The 25,179-nt window shown below is 39.6% G+C and overlaps 1 protein-coding gene across 4 annotated transcripts in view; it reads right to left on the bottom strand.

Annotated features, from left to right (window-relative positions):
- The window catches only part of APP (amyloid beta precursor protein), a 310,266-nt gene that overhangs the window by 7,478 nt on the left and 277,609 nt on the right, over nt 1–25,179 (bottom strand). For 2 of the 4 annotated variants that reach the window (XM_049785762.1, XM_049785764.1), the window contains 3 exons: nt 15,057–15,278; nt 7,544–7,597; nt 1,222–1,322 (listed from right to left, as the gene is read on the bottom strand). In XM_049785762.1, the coding sequence (XP_049641719.1) occupies nt 1,222–1,322; nt 7,544–7,597; nt 15,057–15,278 (377 nt within the window). The remainder of the gene's footprint in view (nt 1–1,221; nt 1,323–7,543; nt 7,598–15,056; nt 15,279–25,179) is intronic. The other 2 variants (XM_049785763.1, XM_049785765.1) reach the window with 1 other exon arrangement.

Genomic DNA, 25,179 nt, shown 5'->3' with positions numbered 1-25,179 from the left:
AGTAAAACCTGAAAGAATGACTTTAGTAACAGCATTGAGAGATGTAACAATTATTTTAAATTGACTCTTTCTGATCAAAGTTATAACTTTGATAACTCCAGTTGCCCTTATGTTACAATAAACAATATGAAGTAAATTTGCTTGTGCTTGTAACTGGGCAGGATGGGGTGATGGATAACTGGAGACACTGGGTTACAAAGGCGATGGAACTAGTGTTAGAACATTCTATAATGAACAACTTGGTAAATTACAGTGTTACAATAAAAATATCAAAATTTTGAAAAATGTATTAGATTTCAGAATGATAGGACAGGGGGGCTGGGCATTTGCCTTCTATACAGCTAACCTGGGTTCAATCCATGACACATCATTTAGGTCTTCTAAGCCCTCCAAGAATAATTCCTGAGCACAGAGAAGGGTATGGCCCCAAAACAAAAACAAAAATAATAAATTATTTAATTTAACCTTACTATGCTTATTGATAAGATGAAAGGGACCTGAAAATAAAGCAGGATGTAAACTTATTAGAAGCTTTTGGTAAAGATAAAACTAGAGTTGTTGGCTTTTTTAGTTTACTTCAATGCTAACATTGGACATCAAATGCTGTGTCTACAAAAGGAAGCTGCTGTCTGTCTGTCCACCTCTTCCTTCCATTCATCTTGCAGAAGTGATTGATCCTAGTTACAGGAGCACTTTCTGGACAGAAGTTGAGGAGGAGATGCAAAGAGAAGTGAGAAAAGACATTAAAAAACAATAAAGAGTTGCCATGTGGAAGTCAATGAACAGTGATGAAAAACTTCTGGAAAAGCAAGTGACATCTGGAGGTTTTTAAACTTTCAAATAAACCATTCTAGACCCTATTACCTAGAAAACATACTGGAACTTTATAAAAAGAGTTGTTATAACACACATATATCATACTGTATATAATAATATAGTATAACATATCAATATAAATAATAAAAACCCAAATCATATAATTATTATATAACTTATAATAAATAATACTATAAATATAATATAAATATAAATATAGCTCCTTTAAGTACTGTGGGGACTTGGTTGCCTTACAGAGAGAAAGAAGTCTATAGTGAGTCTCTTTTTCTTATTTCATGTTTTCATGGTGACCCTCTAGGCAGGCATTTTGTGTTCAAAGGAAGAACAAAAATTAATAAACCATTTGCAAGACAGTGACACAAAGGCATTCCTCATTTCACGTACCAACTTTTGATGATGAACTTCATATCCTGCGTCGTGTCGGAACTCGGTATCCATTTTCACTTCCGAGATCTCTTCTGTCTTGATGTTTGTCAGTCCTGAACCTGCATTGTGCCAGAAGCATGGAACCACAATGAAAGTATGCAGGAGAGTTCACTTATGTTATTTACAATTGAAACATTACAATACCAAACTTCTTTCCAGACTTTAAGACAGAGGAAAACGACTTTCTTCAAGAAAAATGGCTCTCCACGTACCCTGAAATTCTTAACCACTGCCTATTTTAGACACAAGTAATGAAAGATTCAAGGTACTTAAATTTAGACTTGTACAACTTTATAGCACCTACTACCAGTATATATTTTAAATAGGAAAAATAAAAATTAAATGCTAATTGAGAGGTTGGCAAGGAGTTGGCCCTTGAAAATGCTGCTGACTTTGAGTAGTGGCTTATTGTTTAGCCTATTAAATATCTTTTTTCCATGTGCCTTTAGAAAAAAAGAATAAAAGGCTTAACAATGAGCATTAATTATTTGGCAGAACAAAACTCTTTGGGACTTTGTTCCAATTTTAAGTAAGTTATGTTCATGCCATGAAACGCTATACCAATCATATATTCAATTTGTTACTTAGAGATACCAAATATTATTCATTCATCTGCTAAATAAAGCAGCTGAAGGAAATAATGTCATTTGGGTTACACACGACAAGTTTACTTTAGTTAAATGGGACCTGAATTTCTTGCTCTGGATGGGGTCACTCTTACAATTTTACAGTGCTATGAAACTTGTCACATATCTTGCTGAGACTGAAATACACAATGTCTACCCAATGTTCCAGCCTAACAATAAATCCTACTCAAACAGGATAATTTGATAGGAACTCATGCTGGCTGTGACATGACACTGACTTCCCAGTCAACCCATTCAACTTCTTAAAAAAAACCTTTTAAGAGTTCTTTCAGAGAAATAACTCTAGATCAATGGAATTTATGTACTATTCTAAGCTATTGTTTCTATCTTATCCTTCTGCTTATCGGAATGACATTTTCTTATCCCTGGCCCACTAGCTCTTTTTCAACTCCTCTGTGTTCCAAGAAGATCATGGAGAATGGTCCTGTGATTTCACCCTTAGGGTTTCCAAGTCTTTTATCTGTCTAGATTATAGGAATTTAGATTTGGGTAAAGAGGTGTTAACAGGTTTCAAAGAGGTCCCAAATGTGCTCATTCATACTTGTGTCTTTGAGACTGAAAATCATTCTCTTCTCAATACAACAGACTGGATTCAGTGAATGGAATGTGGAAAAATTCCACATTCAGTCCTGACTGAGTTCTCAGAGTAATACTTGGAAGAGACTATGGCTTGCTTCTTTATTTCCTCTCTGAAATCAACTGATCTGGGGATACTCAAGCTACTCTTTTTTGTTGTTATTGTTTTTGGGTCACACCCAGCAGTGCTCAGGGGTTATTCCTGGCTCTGTGCTCAGAAATCACTCCTGGCAGGCACGGGGGACCATATGAAATGCCGGGATTTGAACCACTGTCCATCCTAGATCGGCTGTGTGCAAGGCAAACGCCCTACCTCTGTGCTATCTCTCCAACCCATCAAGCTACTCTTTTTTTTTGGGGGGGGAGGCCACATCCCATGATGCTCAGGGATTTCTCCTGGCTATATGCTCAGAAATCACTCCTTAGCTCCCTCAAGCTACTCTTAACTGCACAAGTGTCTAAGGGTCATAGAAACAGACCTCCCCCCCCCCCCCAGTTCCCAGACAATTTTCTGATTCTTATGTGACTGCAACTCCAGCTGATGACTTGTTTGCAACTTCACAAAGCTGTGAGCCAGAATCACGCAGCCCAGCCAAGGCAGAGTTCTAAGCATTACAGACGTTGCTCAGATATGGTGTTATTAGTTGTACAACAGATAATCAATTCAAGGGACTTGTGCTTTTCTCATCTGATTTATCTTGTGCTTTTATTTCCATTTCTTAGATGATTTTCTTTAATATACATAAAAATTGGAGGCCTAATCAAAGCAGGACAGTTTTCCCTTTTCATCTCAACACTGGTTCTCTGACAGAGCCCCCTGAATCCCACTAGACTCTGGGAGTCACAGGGACCCTCTCTTTTTATTTATTTTCTTCTTTGAAGTCTCAGATTTTCCTCTTTCCCCGAATTTTCAACTTTTTCTGATCTCTAAACTTTCAGGGACTCCTTTTTTCTTAATTGGGCTGTGATACTCTTTTATTCATCTTAGATTATACAATTCTATCATTCAACAGACATATTTAAAATCAGCAGCATTAAAGAACCACAGCAATTTCTTATATCACACCCTTTCTCCTGTCATTAGGTTCTTGCAATGCATTAGGCTGACATTTTATTTCTGACTTTTCATTTGTTTATTTATTTATTTTTTTAGCTTTTGGGCCACAGCCTGTTGTGCTCACTCCTGGTGGGGTCAGGGGACGAGATGAAAGTTGCTGAGCATTAAACCTGGGTCAGATATATGCATTGCAAGCACCTGACCTACTGTACTATCTTTCTGGTCCCTATTTCTGAGGTCTGAACAAAACCATTTTGAATAGTCTTTTTTTATCCTTTTAGATTTGTGAAATCAAATCACTGAAAAAGTAAGTACAAATGCTTCATCCAAAATCTTATAAGCCCACACTGTTTCTGAAAGAATCCCAGAATACTTTCAGTGTCCCCAAATATAGAACCCATGCATTAAAAGTCACAAGATAGATCACTGATTTTAGCCCAGGAATTTGCTAGACTCTCAGAAAAAAGAACTCTTGCCAGTTCACTTCTGCATAGTTCGAAGTGGAAGAATTTTTCTATATATTATGTAAACCACACTAAGGGATGAAAAATGAAAAGGCAAGTACACAGGGAAATGCAGTAGATAATGAGCTAATAGTGTATGGAATGAAGTGTCAGAGCCTCCCAAGTTGTATTCAGGTTCTTGGGGCCACTCTCAGTGATTCACGGCCAACCATGTTGGCAGTTCAGTGCTAGGGACTGAGGATGTGGTGCTATGTGGGGATGTGGTACAATGCTGGGAACACCAGTATCATGTCAAGCCATGCATGGGTGCCAGGGCTACATCTAGTGATGCTCAGGGAACCTTGTGGTGCTGTAGAACCAATAGGAGTCCAGTGCATGGAAGGCAAGTGCCCTAGTCCCTATTCTATCTCCAACTACAGATAGACATTTAAAATGCATTTTGGGACAGGCTCATCAGATAGGTGACTGAGCTATGCCAATTCTACTCCTGACTCTGGAAACTTCATCACCTTACATGGTGGTAAGAGAGTAGAGGGAAGCAATTCATTGAAGGAAGAGGGTGATGTGCCTTTCAGGACACTCCTCCTATGGCTTTGGGTATAAACATGGTTTCCATGATCAGGACTAGAGAAGGGTAAAAATAAATTCTAGTGGAAAGGGTAGTACTCTGCGCTGTGAAGAACCTACTAATGTATTTTCATTCCTTCTCCTGGCCAGAGGGTTATTTGTCCTTGGGAGTTTATTTTTCTCTGGAAGTCATCCAGAGATGTGTGATCATAAAGATCATTAAGCACAGAATTCATCTCTACTCTTATTCAAAATTCCCTGTTCGACATTCTAGTCTAGATGGTGCAGTGCCTTGGTTTTTCCAACCAGAAAGTCAAAGAGAAGTTATTTTTCTTAGTTGTGATCAGACACAAACCTTTCCTTAACTTGTTTCAGAGTGATGATTCAAAAACAATGTCATGTAGAGAATGGCATGATAGGACAATTCTGGGGAGGATTTCTAAAGTTTGGCAAATCTAAAGATATCATCTGGCACATTAGCTTCAAGCATGCAGTCTTGAAGCATGATGATGAGAACTAAAATCAAGATTATACAAATTGGGGAAATATTAGTCCAAATGGTGACTTGGCACAATCAACCTAATAATAAGAGAGTGCCTTTATTGTTGGATGAGTGTTCAGCAAACACAGCTATTCACAGACAAACTTAAACTAGAATCTTCCTCATGCATATCTGAATGTTTTTTCTCAATTGACGCTTCAGTCTGTTGGGGGAACCTAAATGCTGACAGAGTATAAGAAAGAACGGCGGTGGCAACTATTTGGTTGGCAGAGAATCATCGCATGTGCCTTAAACCTTTAAAACTTCCCCCAAGGCTCATTTCTAGGAAATGGGCTGGTTGGACAGAGCCATTGGTTTAAGAGTATTGTATCTGTTTATATCTTAGGCACCTAGTTAATATGTTGCTTTAGATTTTATAGCCTTTCTAATTTTCACAGCCTCTTAAACATGCAATGCCCAGCCCTTTTAGCATTCTTGCAGCTTCTAAGAGCAGGCACTTGATTTTTTTCAGCATTAATGCATAAATCTTCATGAGATATCACAATGAGAGACTGCTACTGATGTCATAGAAAGCTGGGGTAGGACCTCTTCCTATTGATGAAAGACCTCTAATATTCTACTATTAATGCATAGAAAAGCCCTTTTTAGTTTAGATCTTTTGAAAAGAAGGAAAAAATAATCAACTTGGGATGGGGTTGTCATTCAGTCTAAGGCAGGGGTCTTCAAACTACAGTCTGCGAGCCACATCTTGTATTTATTCCCATTTTGTTTCTTCACTTCTAAATAAGATATATGCAGTGTGCATAGAAATTTGTTCATAATTTTTGTTTTTACTATAATCTGGCCCTCCAACAGTCTGAAGGACAGTGAATTGCCCCCCTGTTTAAAAAGTTTGAGGACCCCTTGTCTAAGGCATCTATAATATAAGGATACTGGCTTAGTTTATCCAATGGAGAACTTCGTGAAAATGGGCAGAATGAGTGCTTCTCATTCACATTTTATAGTTGTAGATGCAAAGCATTCTTTCCTTGAAAAGTAACATAGGAAGTACCATGGATTAAAAAAAAGGTCCATAGCAAATTATGTTTATCTTGAAATTGACCCTCAGTCTTGAGGCCCAGTAAATTGGTTTACTGAAATTAGCTCATGTGGCATTGGCAATAAAGATAGCATTGGGAAAGTAGGAACTATGTCTGCACTACTAAAATCTAGATCTTCTGAAAAGCTGTACAGACAGATTCATAAAATCAACCAGCTCAGCTGTCAGAACATGTCAGTCTCCTGTTCCAGCTAATCATAGCATAGAGGTATGAAGATACCACAAGGCAGATTTTGAGTTCTCAATAACTCTGACTGAGGACAGATGTGGCTTGAGCTTGCACTACCTGCAAGAGGCCCAGTCTGTTCCTGAATCCACTGCAAACTATCTCTGATCCAGAGATTTCTGTGAGTTGACATCTTCAAACGATGTTATTTCTCAGGAGCCAGAGAAATGGCTCAGCGATTAAGACACTTGCTTTGTACTCAGTAGTCCCTGGATCAATCCATGACACCATAATAGCCCTGAGCAAAGGAGTAAGCTCTTAGCACTGTCATATAAGAACCCCAAATAAGAATCAAGCAAAGGCAAAACTAAAAACCAAATGAAATTAATTCTTTGTACCTTGATTACTGCTGAGGACACAACAAGGGCAAAGAAGAAAAGAAATGAGGAGATATGTGTATTGTTGGAGCAAAACATCCTATTATCTATATACATATCTGTACACAGATTATTCAATTTGGTAACATCTTTTGATGTTACTCTTTCTGATTCATTGAAAACATTGGCTAGAGAAAAGAAATGGCTAATTTTCTATCATAGGAGATTTCATATAAAGAAATGAAGTACCTCTATGAGAAATTATGCAGTCATCTGTTATACCTTTTAAGTCTCTCTAAGAATAAGCAAACAGAATTGGCAATAAAGAAAATGCCAACATTTCTGAACTCTAGATATATACCAATTCTGGCATTTTAGGATGTCACATTGACTCAGGAACTGACTTGTTTCAGTGCAATTCAGTGCAGGGAAGGGAGTCATTTAGATGTGAAGGAAGAAAGGGAAGGAGATAGATTTAAGGCAGTCACCAAGAGGCCACCACATTGAGCCCACATGAGCTCTATTCTTGAAGTCTGCACTAGCAGCAGCAAAAGTCAAAAGGGCTGTTTTGGGTGGTTTGACTTTCCAAAGGCAAGCCCAGAAAAGGAAATAAAAACCCGATTCCATCAAACCTGAGCCATGACATGCAAGGAAAAGAACAGTAAAGGAGAACTGAGAAAGTTTGGTTTCCCCTAGCTCTTTTCAGAGCCCCCCTTTTTCTCAAATTTTGCTTTAGAAAAGCAAAGTCACACAGAAGGGGCATGGCGGGGGCTCAAGCTCACACTGCAGGCTGCAGAGAGGGAGAAGGAAAGCAGGTTATTATACCTGGTCGGGTGGTCAGTCCTCGGTCGGCAGCAGGGCGGGCGTCAACGGGCTCGACTGGGCACAGGAAGCAAGATGCAGAGAAAAGCAAACAAGACAAATCAAGATTGTAAGTGGTGGTTCCTGAACACAGAGCGAGGAAGCATGTGCAATCACAAGTTATACACAGGAGCAGCGGGCAGAGAACCCCGGCGAGCTAATCCCCAAGGGCTACCTTTCAAAAGGCTTATTGAACTGATGCCCCATCCTACCCTTTCCCTTTCTGATAAAAGCCCTCAGCAGGAAAAGCAACTGCATTAAAGAAGAGGGACCGGTGAGCAAGAATTTCCCTCTTGGCTAGCTTAAGAGCCCTGGCTTTTGATGAGAAGTAAAATATGATACCCAGCCCAATGGACAATCTTAAAGATGCCTCCTTTTATACCGTCCAATCTTATATTTCTTTTCCAGTTAATTAACTATAAAAGACCTGGTTCAGTTCCCAGGAGAAATGCAATTATGAGTTGATCAGGAAAGTTACACCCGTGATTTCCTATTTTTGGAGTCAAATTTGTTCTTTACTCAAGGGTAGAAGTAGCAAATGAGAAAAATTTCCCCTCCTCTACCCTTCCTTTCTCTCTTTTTTAAATTTATTATTATTATTTTTTAGCTACACAGGCTATTCTCACTTCAGTGCTTAGGAGACCACATAGAGTTGAGGATCCAACCCAGGCCTCATGCATACTTAGCTCAGGCCTACAGCTCACTTCCTGGTTCCCTCTTGGTAGGTTTATGCTGATCTCTATTCAATAGAAAACACTGTTGAAATGTGTGGCAGCAAGAGAATGTTCCTCTCTTACTTGCATTTTTTCACTATTCCTTTCTCTGTGTGTGCTTTGGATCTGGCCCAAAGCAAGCAGTGTAGGCGGCACAATAACCTCCACCCTTGTTCCCTGGTATTTGGCACCTCCATGTGCTTTGAATGCTCAGACATTATTTCCTTGAATTTACGCTGGTCTTTGGAGAAAAAGGCGAGGGAGGAGGGAGAGCCACAAAGCTTTTTGGATTAATAAGTTAATCAGTGCAAATGAAGCGGAGGGAAGGGAAAAATGTACCATATGGCCAACTATAAAGGTAAGATGGTAATTAGAAAAGGAAGACTGAGGGAGAGGGAGCAAGGGAGAGAGAAAGACTGAGGGAGAGAGAGAGAAAGAAAGAGAGAGAAAAGAAGAAAAATGTCTGCCATAGACAGGCAGGGAGGACAGGAGGGAAACTGGGGACATCAGTGGCAGGAACTGTGCATTGGTGAATGGTGCTGGACATTGTATAACTGAGACTCAACTATGAACAACTTTGTAACTGTGTACCTTCTGATGATTCAATGAAAATGTTTATTAAAAAATAAAAGTCAAGAAGAAAAAAAGAGAAAAGTTTGATGAATTTTGAAAAGTTCTGATAGCAGGATGAGGTGATATGGGGGAACAGCCACTGAAAGGGGCTCCACATTTCAGTCACACTACATGGCTTCCGGATGCTCATGCCCAGGCATAAAAAGGTGGTAGACCAGAAGGCCAAGTCAATTTTGAATGCCCCCACATTGACAGGAACTCATTGGAGGGGACTTGGTGGCGAGCCAAGTATTCATGAGCAAATCATGTCGGTGAGGCCACTCAGGCATTAGGGTGAATCAAGGAGAAGAGTAGTGGGGGCGCTTGCTGAGAAGGGCAATGTGTGGGGGCAGTTTGAGGGCAGGATTTTCACTGTAATGCATCTCCCAGGTTCTTTCTCCAGAGACAACACAGGAAAAACACCTGGTAGCTTCCACTTGCATTGAGAACAAATCATTTTCACAATCTGATATCGAGTTGTGCAGACATTAGAGCACAGCATCTGTTCTCCAGCCCATACCAATCAGTGTGGGCGACACCCTTGCTCCCTGGTATCTGGCACTTCTAAGGTGTTTCCAACCAGTGTGTCCTGGAGTGGGTGAGAGCGCCCTTTCAGGGAGTGCTTAAGTTGGAAGAAAGTTGCCTTATGCCAACTTGGGGACAGGTGTGCTTTCTGCTGATTTGCTTAATGAAGGTAGATTTTGAGGGAGCAGGTGGACCACTGAGTAATTTTTTTTTCCCTAGGCTGCCATAGATCAAATAAGTTTGAGAACAGTTCCATATTAATGAGTACTCTCTAGAGAGGAATCCACTTTGGTGGTTTATTGATGTGTTCGAGTAAGACACACTTCCTTCTGCAACAGGCAAATATATAGAACCTTTGCATTTCATCTTTTTTCTAACTGTAGCAATATAGATAAAGTGATTTATTCTTTCATGCAAAATGGGGTTGACTAAAGGATGGATCAAACACTTTTGGAGGTTTTCCTAACCATCACAGCCCTAAGCGGTGTTCCGGTTGGAGGTAAGAGCATGCCAAAACACACTCATAGAGCAGAAAAAAAATCAAGAAACTGTAAGTGGCGAATCACATGCATCATTAATTTCATCATTAAAAACCTACTGGGCTGCACAGCAGAGTTGAACTTGTGACTTAAACTTAAACTGAAGCACTGGCCATCAATCCTGGCACCACAGTAATGCCACACTCATTCTTCCCATAATGATGGCACAGCCTTAATTCTTTGAGGTTAAGTATTTTCACAAGAAAATAACCTGCATCTGCTCCACACTCCAGGCCTCACATGTGCACTCACATTTTAAAGAGGATATTACAAATAATAAAACACTAAGCCACCATCACTGATGGGAATGCTGAAAAGCAACATGAAAAGTTGTCATCATCAATAGCTATCAGATGGTGAGATGATTTCTGTGATTTTTCTACTTCTTTAATTTTTTTAATTTGGTGAGATCAAACAGTTTTAGTGACTAAAAACTAGTCTGCTTGAACCATTTGAGGCTGATTTAATATAATGACAATTCCAAAATACTAACTCTTGTGTTAAGCAATCAGAAATACACTTTAGAAAAAACCATTACAACATCATTGCAGAAAAGGAATCAGTATCTAAAGTGGCAAAGGCAGATGTGATTTCTCAATCTATTGCAAACACTTCCTAACTTTTCAGAGGAAACACTGCAATTGAAAAAGAAAGTAGCCAATATAGCACTCAAAATATTTTATGTGGCTGTGAAATAAATGAAAAGACATCATATCATTTTAAAAAGTTTAAACTTAACATTATTTATCTATTTTCAGGATTCCTGGATCAAACCCTTTCTTAAAAGGAAGAAATGGAATGGCAGAAATTCTGGGACTGCTGAGTGTGTCTGTTTTGGATTTCCTTGAAGCAGACCAATTCTTGGCTAAATACTGCTTAGCACAGCCTTCCCATCAGCCAATTGATACAGGAATCAGTGGAAACCAAGCTGATTCAGGGATAAGGGAGGCCTTAACAAGTCTGGGTTGTGGCTTTAATGAAAAGCATTATTCAACCTCAATTTCACCACTTAAGTAGATTTTTTTTTCAAAGAATCTTTAGAGCTTGGTCAAAATATATTAGAGCTGGAGGAATAGCTCAAGGGTCTGCAGCACATATATTGCATACTGCAGGAGGATCAGGTTCGATCCCAGACACTTGACATGGGCCCCTAGCACCAAACTAGGAGTCGTCCTTAAGTACTAGCAGGTATGATTCTCAAACCAAGAAAAAAACCCAAAAATCAACCAGAAAAGGGTACTTCTCTCTGCCAACATTCTTTTTTTTTTTTTTTTTTTTTTTTGGTTTTTGGGTCACACCCTGTGATGCTCAGGGGTTACTCCTGGCTATGTGCTCAGAAGTTGCTCCTGGCTTCTTGGGGGACCATATGGGACGCCGGGGGATCGAACCGCGGTCCGTCCTAGGCTAGCGCAGGCAAGGCAGGCACCTTACCTCCAGCGCCACCGCCCGGCCCCTCTGCCAACATTCTTCCATTATAGGAGTTGGGAATATGGCCTAGTGGTAGAGCATAGCTCTGCTTGTTTGAGAGCATAGGTTTGATCCTTGGCACATGCAGACAGACAGACTATATTTTATGTATTTTCTGTATGCATCAGACAAAAAAGCTCTGACTGGTAGCCACGGAGACCTTCTTGTGGCTGCCATATTCCAATTGGCCTTTATGGCTGCTTTGCTCAGTTTAACTAAATTTAACTTAAATTTAGTTTAACTGTTTATGCTTTCTGAATTGCAAAACCCATAAAATTAAAAGCCTGAATGGTAAAGCACAGTGGCTCAAGAGCCTAAAATAATGGAAAACTGCGATATATCCTTTTTTTTTTTTTAAACAAAATGAAAAAAAAAATCTAAAATGATTGTTAAAGAAAACAATGAAATTTTGGTAAGTATTAGAAACTGTAAGGAAGCAAGAACAATGAAAGAAAATCTTTGGGGAATTTAGTCATTTAGAGCATATCTCTCTGTGGGCATATGTCTGGTAAACTGAACAGGAACAAGGTTTAGGGGTGAGGAGAAGGCGGGGTCTGGAAGGTGAGAAGGGGTGCAATTTTAGGACTGAATCATGAAGTTGCTTGTTATGTTCTTGAAGTTAAAGGTTAATGAATGTTCGCTTTGTTCCCCCTTGAGACAAGCTGGGGAAATCTCTAATCAGATTCTGGTCCAATTAAAATGAAAAGCTTTGCCGCAGAACATTTATTATTATATAGACTCTTGGCTAGTAAGAGCTTTCCATGCTCTCTCATTGAGCACCCAAGTCCTGGCTGAGTCTTATTTGTTTTTTATAGCTTAGGAAACAGGTGATGTCACTTGGCCACAGCCACACCGCAGAACTGGAACTTAAACATGGATCCACTCTATCTAGGGTGTGCTAGAGGGCACCATGCGGTGGACAGTGGGTTGTGTGGAGATAATGCTTCTTTTTCTTTTTTTTTTTCGTTTTTGGGCCATACCTGGCAGTGCTCAGGGGTTACTCCTGGCTCTGTGCTCAGAAATCACTTCTGGCAGGCTCAGGAAGCCATATGGGATGTCAAGAATCGAACCTGGGTCCATCCTGGGTTGGCCACATGCCCTACTGCTGTGCTATCTCTCCTGCCCCTGGAGGTAATATTTCTGGGTTGTCACCATGGCCAGCATGGAAGAGTAGATATTAGCTTCTATTGAGAGATAACTGGGAATGCTGGGTGCTGTCCAAAAGGCAATCCTTCAAAAGATGCAAAGGGTCCTATTCCTTAGAGAAATGCCATTTTTTGCTGGACATTCATGTATAAGGATTACAGGAACCCAGGACTTAATTTAGTTCTTATATAGAAACACACAATGTTTAGCAGACTTCTTACTGCAGCCTTCGTACAATAGCAGTGCAACACTGGGAGAGAAAGTGAGATGGTTTCTTTCAAAGCCCCCTGTATCAATTTGCATCTGTCTGTATCACAGGCGGGGGTGGGGGATAATTCCTAAACCAGCATTGTTCCCCACTAGTAAGCTGAGTCTGAACTGATTGCCTACGGGCTGAAACACTCATTATAAATGAGGTCTCACATGGGTGACTCCCTTACATTTTGTCAATCCATTTTATGTGAAAGTTTACTCATTAAGGCCTCTGAGAACCACCAGTGATCCTTTAGCACAGAGCTAGGAGGAAGCCCTGAACATGACCAGGTGTGGCCTGGACAACAACCTCCATGCCTCCTGCTGCACATACATAAAAGAAGACTCATTCCGAGATTTTCTAAACATTCTAAATGGATCATCACTGCTGGTGCTTGAGGGGCTACATATAGTGGCCCAGGACTGAGCTGAAGTACAAGGCAGGGCCTTTAACCCACGTACTATTTCTCTGGCTTCTCTGCACTATAATTTTCTATCAGAGAAAGCTTGGCAGACTTCAGCCAATTAAATAACCCACTGTTATTTTTCTCTCAATTAAATAACCCACTGTTCTAATGGAAAAAGGAACTCTTGTATGCAGCCAACTTACAAAATGAGACTGGAATTTTTCACAAACGCTCTCATTAGGGACTGAAGAATGAGGATATAAAGTGGTGAAAATGTTTTATTTATAAAAAATGGACAAAACCAGCATTCAAGTAATAACACAATTTGATGTAACTGGAGGTGCCCAGGCTTTACACCTCGTTTGGTGCTCAGGAGACAATAAGTGGTTCCAGGGATCGAACTTGGGTTGGCCACATGCAAGGCAATAGCCTTACCAGCTATATAAATCTCTCCAGCCCTAGAAACTGATAACTAATTTTTTTAAGATTCTTCTTCTGTGGAATACTTATTTTAATAAATGTCAAAGTTTTCATTATGTTTCTATCATAAAATATTGTTGTTCACATTATATATTCTTACTAAACAGTAAGATTTTTTTTTTACTAAGGAAACAAACTGTGGATGATAATTAATAATAATGAGATGTCTAACTAAATTTTTCTGAAATGATTCTTTAAACAAACTTCTTCAGGGCAGCAACTCCTAATACTAGAGAATTTGTCTGAAATGTAAATAAACTCATCGTTATTATGATGTATAAAAGTGACAAACGAACCATATTGCAAATATTAAAAGTCACACTAATAGCCACAGGTACAATCCTGTTGTGTAACTATGCAAGTTGTATCTAAAAGTCAACGTGTCGGCCAGTTTACTTTGGCCATGTAAAAATGATGTGGGATAATGAGGTCCTCTCTCCTAAAAAAATACTGTTTGAAAAGTTTTTACTAAGAAATTTCTGTGAAAGGACATCACTTGTATTACAGAAATAATGTTACTTTCATGAACTTTAATGGGGAAAAGCATTTAGAACAATATGCTCCTAATGTTGATAGCTATCTTAATTTTTATTTTTTATTTTTGGGTAACATCTGACAGTGACCCTGGCACACTTTTTGCACTCAGGGGTCATGTGGTACAGGGACCATATTGGATGCCAGAGATCCAATTTGGGTTGGTCTCATACAAGGCAAATGCCTTACCCTTGCTATCAATCCAGTCTCAGCAATGTTAAATTTAACCTTCTAAAAATACAACCATTTAATTTAAACTTTCCCATCCCTCACTGAATTCAAGGACTCACACATACAAAGGCAAGTGCTCTATAGCTGAGCTACATTCCTCAGTTTGTTGAGTACCACACCAGTTTAAATCTTGAGCAAAATGACATTTTCTTCTAAAGTGGTGGTCTGTCTTTGCCTTTACGATCCATGGCAATCTAAAATCTAATGCACCAGAACAAATAAACAATGAAGACTACTTTGGTGCCTTTCAAATCTCCATTTAGACAGGCTCCATCAGAAACCTCTGCTGAGGGAATGGCGATTTCCATAATTCATGCCCACTTTCTTCAAGAGGGGCATTTCAGACCAGTATCTCAACTCAGATTCAAGTGGAATAATTGTACTCCTTCTTTCAAGAGACAACCAAATATCTCTCAGTGAGAAAGCATTTTAAAAATTATTAAAAACCACTATTTAAGCACCCGAGAAATGCACACTCATAGCATGAAAAACACATATCTATATCTATATTTATCAGTCGGTCTATCTGTCTAGCTACCAGAATGCTCTGGTTTTACCCTGGCACTCTTACCTTCATTTTCCGTATTGGCAGGCACCGAGTCGACCCCAAAAGGATGCCAGGGCTGGAGATCATCCAGGCTAAACTCTCCATTCACCGGAAGAAGCTCCACAGTGGTTTTCGTCTCGGTCAAAGATGGCATAAGAGCATCATTTCCATAGCTGATTCTTGGTTCACTGATCATATTGGCCAAGACATCATCCGAGTAGTTTTGTTCTTTCTGGAGCAGCTCATCTAAATGAAACAAAGCCATGTCCATGGTGAGGCACAAGAACAATCACAGGGACAGCAGAACTAGCATGCTCTGTATGCCAGGCACAACTTAAAACACTTTATATGCATAAGGCCCCTTTACAGCCACATAATAAGTAGGTACCGTAACTCCATCTTCCAGAAGGCACCTGGTAGTTAATGTCAATTCACAGCTGACAAGTGCTCCGAGTGGGATTTGAGTGTTGGGAGAAGGCTCAGACAGGGGATGAAGTAAACCACACCTCCCATGTATGCAAGCAAGACTTGGAGAATTAAATCACTATTGCCTCCTCTGACATTTAGATCCCAGGCAATGAATTAACAGTGCTCTCTGGTGAGCTGTTTGCAGTAGTGTGGACAATAACACTAGTAGAATGTCTTTTGGTTAAAAGACATTTGTACCCTTGAATTTGTCTGATGACAAGACATGCATAACTGATGGCGGCCAGTTAAATCCCTCTTATGACCAGCGCACATTGAGGGGTCTTAAACAAGTCTGTCTTCTGCAAAGGTTCCTTCATACTGAAGAGGTGTTGTTCCAAGGCAGTGAGGAAGACTGTCCCCAGTTACAGCTCCACAGACTTCTTGTGGACTTGCCCGGCACTTCTCTAAGCTCAACACCCTCTCTCTTTTTTCTGTTCTTTTTTCTTTCCTTTTTTGGGGGGGTCTACACCCAGTAGTGCTCAGGAGTTACTCTGTGCTCAGAAATTACTCTGGCAGTTTCTGGGGACCCTATGGGATGCTGAGCATTAAATCCAGGTTGGCTGCATGCATGGCAAAGGCCCTACCCACTGTATCATAAACTGAGGCCCCACTGCTTCTATTTCTTTTGTGAACTCCAACTAAGGTCTCTTTAGTAGGCCTCCCTAAGACTTTATTTTAAAATATGCTCTTGGACATCCTTTTTCAAAACCAGCCCAATCTACATTTGAGAACCTGTTTTACCTATCTGAAGTGCTCGCACGCCACTGAAGATTTGAGATTAAAATGCAAGTCATTGAAATGCACTTTACTGGGAAAAAGGAGCTAGGAATATATATAATCCAGTATCAAGTGAAATTGCTGCTTCAAAAACAGAGTATTGAAGCTGAGAGAGGGGACAGCAGTTACAAAAGGCATGCATCGGACTTGGGTTCGATCACTGAACCAGTGTGGGTTCACTATCAGTCTCTGCATGGTCGTCTGAAAATCACTTGGAGGACCCAGAATTTCAGGACCTGAGCAGCTGCACATCCTGAGGTTCCTTAATTGAACTGCAGCCCCAGCTGACTAAGAATTCTTGTCACTGAGGCCTCGAGGGCTTCATGAACACACTCCCCCCCAAAATAAAATTAAAAACAGGGTATCATAAGACTCATGCATCTCCTATTGTACTGACACCATTGTAAAGTCACCAGATTTTTCTAAGTGAATGATATGTTTTTAAACATTTAAGACCGGTATGTAGCATATGCCATTGATAAGATAGTAATTAGACTCTGTCATTTTCTAATCATGCTCATGTCAAGAGTTTACTGTATTTCTTCATTTCAGACCAATCACTACTCAGTCCTAATTGCAATAGAAAATAAAAATAAAAGGCAGATTAAAATGTGATTTGTAACATTTTGTATCATCCCTCATCAGCCAAAATACTTCATCTGAAATTGAAAATTCTGTTCAAAATAGGTTTTAAAACAATTTGACAGGAGAGTACTAAAGCAGGCAATTAATATCCTTCTGTGGAGTCAGTTTTATTGTAAGGTATTACTTTAAATGATGAAATCTTGAGCAAATCCATCTTCCCAAAGTCTAATTTGAATTATAACATGTATCTGTTCTCTGTGGCACCATCTTAAAATTCAGCTTTTGATGCTTGCAATGACCTTTCTCATACAGATGAAAGGCCCCATTAGATTTCTTCCCATTTCTTCCCGTCTTATAGTGATAGGTAATGGCTAATAACTTAGCCAATGCCTACTTTAATAAATTAGATGGGCATTTCTGTTATATAAATCTTTTGCTTGTGACTGTTAAGCACTTACTATGCTAAAGAACAGATTCTCTGGAATAAATTGTGGAGTTAATATGTTTGTCTCGAAAAGACTAATCTTTGCCAATAAAATCCATTCTTGGGGCCTTTCCCATCACTTATCCTTCCTATCTACATTTGAATATTCTTTGTCATGTGTACACATCCCCCCACGATCTTTCTGAATAATTATTATTGCTTTTCCCCCCTTTTAAAACAACAACAAAAAGTCTTTTATCATCTTCCGGTATCTCTTTCTCCCTCTCTATAACTACCATCTTTGGAATTCCCACTCAGGTTTGAAACTAGAAGGCTCTCCCTCTTTTGATAAATATGCAATGTATTTCCCCAGTCTTGATTTTCCCCTTTCACTCTAGTTTATGTATTTCTTTTCCTTTTTCCTTTTTTTTTTTTTTGCCACACCTGGTGTTACCCAGGTTACTCCTGGCTCTGCGACCAGAAATTGCTCCTGGCAGGCTCAGGGAACCAAATGGGATGCTGGGGATTGAGTTCATTCTGGGTCCGGGTCTGTCCTGGGTTGGCTGAGTGCAAGGCCAGTGATCTATGGCTGTACTATTGCTCTGGTCCTTTAGTATATACATCTCTAACAGACTGTTATCCATTGCAGTAGCTTCTCATTTTCAACAGAATTAATGCCAGATGCTAAAAGGCCCTTTTGACGTGAACCCTTCTCATCTTTATAGTCATGAAGCTCATGCTCATTATTGTACCAATATGTGATAATAAGGAATTTCCAAAGGAATCTTTTGTTAGGTGAATGACATAATTGTGGGAAAACCCTTGAGGTAATGAGATGACAGTGGGGAAAACCCCCAGGTATCCCAAGAATGAAGTCAGTAGAGGAATCAACTACTTAATTAGAGCTGAAACTGTTGGCTTTCATTACCTACCTCCAGGGAAGAGAAAAGAGCAGGATAATGAGTACTGTCACCAATACTCAATGAACTAATCTGTTATATCTATGTAAGGGAACATATAAAAATCCATAAATTTATGAAAGTTTCCAAGCTGATGACCACTTGGAGATGAAAACATGCTTGGTGAGACAATGTAGAAATCAAAGGACCCGAAGAAGGGGATTGTAAGAATCTCCGTTATACAGATGATCAGTCAGAAGCCTCACAATTTTTTTTTTGATTTTTGGTCACACCCGGTGGTGCTCAGGGGTTACTCCTGGCTCTGTGCTCAGAAATCGCCTCTGGCAGGTCAGGGACCTTATGGAATGCCAGGATTTGAACTGACATCTGTCCTGTGTTGGTTGCATGCAAGCAAATGCCTTATGACTGTGCTATAGCTCTGGCCCCAAGAGACAATTTGAATTGGGACTGGCAACTGCAATGAGGAGAGGGCTGCAGTTCTGTAGGGTTGAACTCATCAGCCGTGGGATCTGACCCTCAGTACAGGTAGAGAATAGCAGAATTGAGTTAAAATTGTAGGACATACAGGTGGTATGAAAGAATTGTTTGGTACAGGGAAAAACCCAATACACTGTAATTGGTGTCAAAATCATGAAAGCAACTCTCCACAGATTGAACCATTCATTCAATTTATGACACCTTTGACCTCTGAAACTCTCCTTGTCAACAAGTCCGAGGCAAGCTTTTTGATCTTTATGGAGTAGGAAACAACACGGAAGGGATACACAAATGTCTTCAAGATGCTGTTGACCAGTAAGTATCAGGGCTGAAATTCAAGTCCTAGGCTGCTTGATATCAAACTCGCATTCAATCCTAAACCCATCCAGCTTCCGTAGCATCAAAGAATGCCTCTTGGATTCCACTACCACTGGACTGCTCCTTTCCAGGACAAACAGAATGTGGAAACTGGTTTGAGGCAAAGAGACTCTATCTTGTTTCTAACTGATTGACCTCAATGAGATTTCTAGGTGAACATGAAAGAGCCCGATCCAGCTATTTAAAGAAACAGAAAACCATTTGCTGATTAAGCCAATTACTAACGTCTCCCCTTATCCCCCCACCCCCAGCACAAGCTTCTGCCTGAATACTCACTGATCAGCCATGGATAGAAACTTGGACCCAAGAACCAATCAGAAAGGTTTACCAAGAGACTCAGATATCTCCCTGACTGATCTTTTCTTTCTCCTGTATGTCCTTATCTTGATGATACACACTGTCTAGTTCTCCCTTGATCTTGGGCCTCATCAGGATGCCTGCCTACTCTCCAATAATGTCTTTCTGATTAAATTACAGCACACTCTAATGTTATTTCTCTTGGGTAACAGGAGAAACCAGGAACTGTAAGCATAACTATTCTATAATGTCTTCTATTCTTCAGGATTGTAAGCTGATTTGCACATCATTCTCCCTAGGGAAGGTTATTAATTTTGTCCCTCAAATAGGCATTTTATATGACTGAAAGCTGGATAGGGTTTTGGAATCATAGCAGCCTGCAGTGATTAAAAAAAATGAGAGCAGTGCAAATTCTTACATCTGTACTGCAGTTTAGCTTGAGGTAAGTCCTGGTAGCCCTTTTTCTTTTTATCACATACTATTCATGGGAAATTTCCTTCCAATGGCCACTAAGATGTTGAGCCCTGTGGTGATTAATTTTCTTGGTTTACTATATTCATTTTCAGAAAATGAAATAAGGGAATGAAATATTCAAGAAACATACTTTTTACAGAGTTAAAAAGCATTTAGAATTTGGGGGCGGAGATAAAGTGGCAGAAACTCTCGTCTCAATTTTAGACAGGGTATTTAGAAACTACCACCTTTGGGTGTCTTATTTGGAACAATCAAGATAGAGAGCTTTGTATGGGGTTGGGGAGAGAAATGGGTAGAAATGATGGAATTGGATTCAATTTTATGATAAAAAATATAGAAGGTAACCAGATATCTTTTGACATTATGAAGAGATTAATGGATAACTCAATTGGTATTGGGTGGTATTTCTCCTTTTTTTTGGTATTTTTGGGCCACACCCATTTGATGCTCAGGAGTTACTCCTGCTAAGCACTCAGAAATTGCCCTGGCTTGTGGGGACCATATGGGACACTGGGGGATCAAACCGAGGTCCTTCCTTGGCTAGCGCTTGCAAGGCAGACACCTTACCTCTAGTGCCACCTCTCTGGCTCTGGTATTGGGTGGCTTTGCCTATAATAATAATAATAATAATAATAATAAATAAAATCTAGCACCAAATACTATTGATTTATTGTTGCTCATCCTGAGTGAGGCTTTGTTGCTGAATTCTGAGTGAGATGAGTCATACAGAAACTATGTGTGTGTGTGTGTGTGTGTGTGTGTATGTGTGCGCGCGCACAATGTTTAATTTAGCATCATAAAATTACAAAGTTAATCATAATTAGGTGTCAGGCTTACAGTGTTTCAACACTGATCCCTTCACCATTGTCCACTTCTTTCCATCACTGTCCTTCATACCTGCTTGTTTTTCCTGCTTCTAGTTTTTACACTGTAGTTAATTTTACTGTTGCTGATAGGATTTCATACGTACCACTACTACCTTTCAGCATCTCTCTTCCTCCTGGTTGAACACTTCTTCCACTATAGTCCTTGCTTCCTCCCTGTCCTGTCTTCCCACCCTCTCAGGAGGTAAGCAGAAATGACATTTCTACAGTGCCAGTGGCTCGCCCAAATGATCTCACTATAAGGATTTATGGGCCGGAGCAATAGCACAGTGGATAAGGCATTGCATTGCATGCAGTCGACCAAAGTTTGATCCTTGGCATGCTATATGGTCCCTGAGCCCACCAGGATGATTCCTAAGCACAGAGCCAGGAGAAACCCCTGAGCACTGCTGGGTGTGGCCTCCAAAGAAAGAAAGTTAAACTCTAAAAGCAAATATTAGGAATTCCCAAGCATCTGCCAACTGATGTTTATTAAACTTAGACCCTGTTTGTTCTCCAGTCCTTCTAACTCCTCCCCACCCAAAAGTGACTTAGAAACCTGAATAACAGCAGTTACCTCAAGTCAAACCTCCCTTTGTGTAATGGCTAAGCACATGATCCTTGTAGTTAACAGTATAAATATTTAACTGAATTGAATGATGGTAATATTTAACCTACTGCTTAAACAATAACGAATATTTAATTGCAAATATTAAATATACAATGCCTGCCTTTCATCCCACACTTTCAAAATGCTTTGGATATCCATATTAAGCATATTTATAGTAAATTAATAAAACCAAAACATCACATTTAGCCATAATTGAAAACATTGTAAAGAAAGCAACATCAAAAAAAAAAAAAGACATCCAATAGCAATTTCACCCTCCAATGGCTTAAATGTCTTGTTTTTGTACAAGCAATAGACGTCCATAATAGTTTATTTTGAGAGAAATGGTCTCATAAAAGCATTGATGAATAGGAAATACAGGAATTCTAAAAAATTTACTAATATTATTCCTTTAATTATTAATACACTGTCCACATGCCTTCTAATTACTAATTGTTGCATTTTAAGTTCCAAGAACATAAAACTTTTAGACATGAAAGTTTTCTTTTCTAAGCTTCAGTGGAAATTACCAAAGTCCAGAATTTCCTCTTCAATTCTTTTATTGAATTTATTGTTGTTTTGTTTTGAGGTCACCTGGTGGTATTCAGGGGTTATTACTGGCTCACAGCCAGATGTCACTCCTGGCTGTGCTCAGGGAGCCATATGGGATGCTAGGGAGAGAACTTGGGTTGGCGGCATACAAGACAAATACCCGACTCACTGTACTATCACTCTGGCAGCCCCATATGCTTTTAACACATAATGAATGGAGAGAAAATCTTCCTATGAAAAATGCCCTGTCTTCTTTATTATCTGAAAACCATAGCTAATAAAGCTCTAGTATAGAGACTGGTGAAAACCAAAGAGATTCCATAAGTTTGTTTTGGGCCACAAGTTTGTTTTATAGTAGCTTATAGTATTCTGCTTTTGTATAGTATTGAACCTGCATAATTAGTTTTTTTTTAAGTTTAATACTTTAATCTATCTGCCAACAAGGCTCCCACACTGGCCAGTCAGGACCATCCCTCGAAGGAGATAACCCTTTCCAAGGTCATGAGAAAGATTATATAGGGAAAGGATATAGGGAGGTTCCAGCTTTCTAATGCTCTTTAAAATCATTAGCAAGCGGTAAGGCATTTGCTTTGCAAGTGCTAACCTAGGACGGACCTCAGTTTAATCTCCCTGTCTCCCATACGATCCCCCAAGCCAGAAGCGATTTCTGAGTACATAGCCAAGAGTAACTTCTGAGCATCACTGGGTGTGGCCCAAAACCCAAAATAAAATAAAATAAAATGATTGGCTACATAGTTTTCAACCCCTCCATTTTCTAATTCTTCTGGTTCTCAGTGAATAGACATCAATTTTTCTGTAATTCCTTTTCCCACCAGAAAATTTTCCTTATCATCACATCACATTTACTCAGGCATATGTGAGGACTGAGAATGGCAACCTTTCTGTATAATGCAGTTCACTTCAGACCCTTCTAACTGCCATGGCTACACCAGAAGTAGTTGTCAGAGATGTGATTTTTTCCCCTCAAAAAACTCCATTACAAGTTTGCTGTCATCCCTTCTAGGCATTTTGCCCACACTAGGACCATGAGATATGATTTGATTTTGTAATTACAATTCTGTGCAGGCCTGATTCAAGACATAAACACAAAGCTGCTGTGCTGTTCAATATACTTAACACCAAGGCCTCTGAATCTCTTCAGCTTTTTTTTTTTTATCCAAAACAGTAGTGCATGCTGAAGACAATCTTTGCAGTTCCTTTATTTTTTTTACAGAATATTTATTTAAGCACAATGATTGCAAACATGTTTGTAGTTGGGTTTCAGTTATAAAAAAGAACACCCCCCCATTCACCAGTGCAACCTTCCCACTGCTATTGTCCCTCATCTCCCTCCTTCCTCACCCCTACCTGTCTTTGAGATAGGCATTCTGTTTCTCTCACTTAGTACCATTGTCATGATAGTTGTTAGTGTAGTTATTTCTCTAGGAAGTTCCTTTACTTTAAAGGTTGTTTTCCACCCTCTTGTACATATGTATCCTCTGGGAGCTTGTTAGAAACATAGACTCTCAAGTCCCAACCAGATGTAGAGATCCAGAATTCTGTATGAATTCAACTACTCAGGCCAGCTTGAGACTCATGATTGAGTCAGAAATAGGATCAGAATATTGGCACCAGTTCCACCAGAAACTGCCATAAACTATATGGAAATATTTTTACACAAAGGCCTTGGTTCTCCTTTTTATAATCAAAAAAATATCAAAACAAAACAGGGCATGAAAAATGAATCTCTGCCAAGAAACAATATTGCCAGAAGGAACTTTACTTCCTCAGCACCTGAAAGCCAGGTTCTTTGTTAAGACCTGACACACTGCTGACTTAAAGATATCACTCATGGAAATATTTGTGGACCCGAAAGCCACAGGAGAGGAGAGAATGGAGGGGTTATGAATTTCCTTTTGTGCCAGACCAATTTGTCAGACAGGAAATCACACAGGAGCCAGAGTGCGGAAGTGCTTAGAAAATGGTCCATGTTATTTAGACTCTGGGAAAAAGAATGTACTTTGCAGAGTGGAACACACTTGAGAACATACTTCACTGCAGTGCTCCTCTGTGCTGAAGACCAGCCTTAACTGGGTGGAGTATTTCCTCCAAAGCCTGGACTGACAATTCAACCAAGCAGAGCCAAGACATCTGGAATGCTGATGGGAGAAAGAACCTTTGTGATTTTTCTGGATTTGGCCCTGCAGTAGAAATGTTTTGATCAACACATGCCATATGCTGTGATGGAATTGTGTCCTGCTGTGACATGGAGAGCATGAGACCACTTCAGCAATGACAACTCTCCTTCTGGATATTGCCATCTCCATGAGCTCATTTGGTACTCAGAGCCCTCTGTACAGTGGGACAGCTACCTTCCAGGACCCCTTAAGCAAAAACACTGTGATAGGAAGTGGCGGAACTGAGTTTCCAACTCAAGTATTCTGATTCCTCAGGCTACCTTGTTGATACAGGGAACTGAAATTAAGTGAAATAATTTCCATTTTATACAGAACATGGCTAATTATCATTGCTTAGTCATCAGGAAAATATGCACAAGCCTATCACCCCTAATAACCGTGTTTGTCAAGATTATTTTTGATATAGTTAAAAGTGATGAATCAAACCATGTCTTCTTGTCATAGAAAGAAACCGAGTAAGATTAGAGCCGCAGTCTGAAGCCAGTTTCTTGTGATCAGAGTGGAGCTCAGATCAGGTGGGATCTAGCTACCACCCAGTAGAAATCAAGACACTCCTTTCTCCCCCTCAAGCTTTATCTGATCATCCTCAATATGGGGTTCCCCCATCTAAGCATTCACCTTCCACACCTCCTCCTTTTAAATAGGGGGGCTAAATGATATTTAACCAAGAAATTTTAAAGTTCTTTTAATCAAATTTTAGGTAAATTTAAGATAATTTAGACTCTTGGATTTGATCATAAACAGGGCTGAAAACTGGGATTATATTCTTATAATTCAAGCATCCTAAATATCCCTTTTCAATAAAAAGTGATTTCTTATTTGAAATAAGACTATCTTAATGGATAAGCATAAAACAGCCCATACCATACCATACTTGGGAGAAAAAAATATTATAGACATATATTCACAAACTAATGCTGTTACATAAATTTAGTTTTTTATTTTTGAAAATTTGACCTTCAGAAAACAGTATGATTCCTCTTATTTTTAGCCTCACCCTCTTGAGTAGCTGAATCAAAATTCAATCGCTGTGTCTAAATCTGGGTTTATTTATTTATCTATTCAACTAGCCCCTTCGATGCAGATTTTAAACCCAGCATGCTTTGTCTATTTAGGGCAACAGA

The sequence above is a fragment of the Suncus etruscus genome, chromosome 13 (genome assembly GCF_024139225.1).
Source record: "Suncus etruscus isolate mSunEtr1 chromosome 13, mSunEtr1.pri.cur, whole genome shotgun sequence".
NCBI classification, from domain to species: domain Eukaryota; kingdom Metazoa; phylum Chordata; class Mammalia; order Eulipotyphla; family Soricidae; genus Suncus; species Suncus etruscus.
The sequence above is the reverse complement of the archived record's forward strand: the minus strand, read 5'-3'. Positions and strand labels throughout refer to the sequence as shown.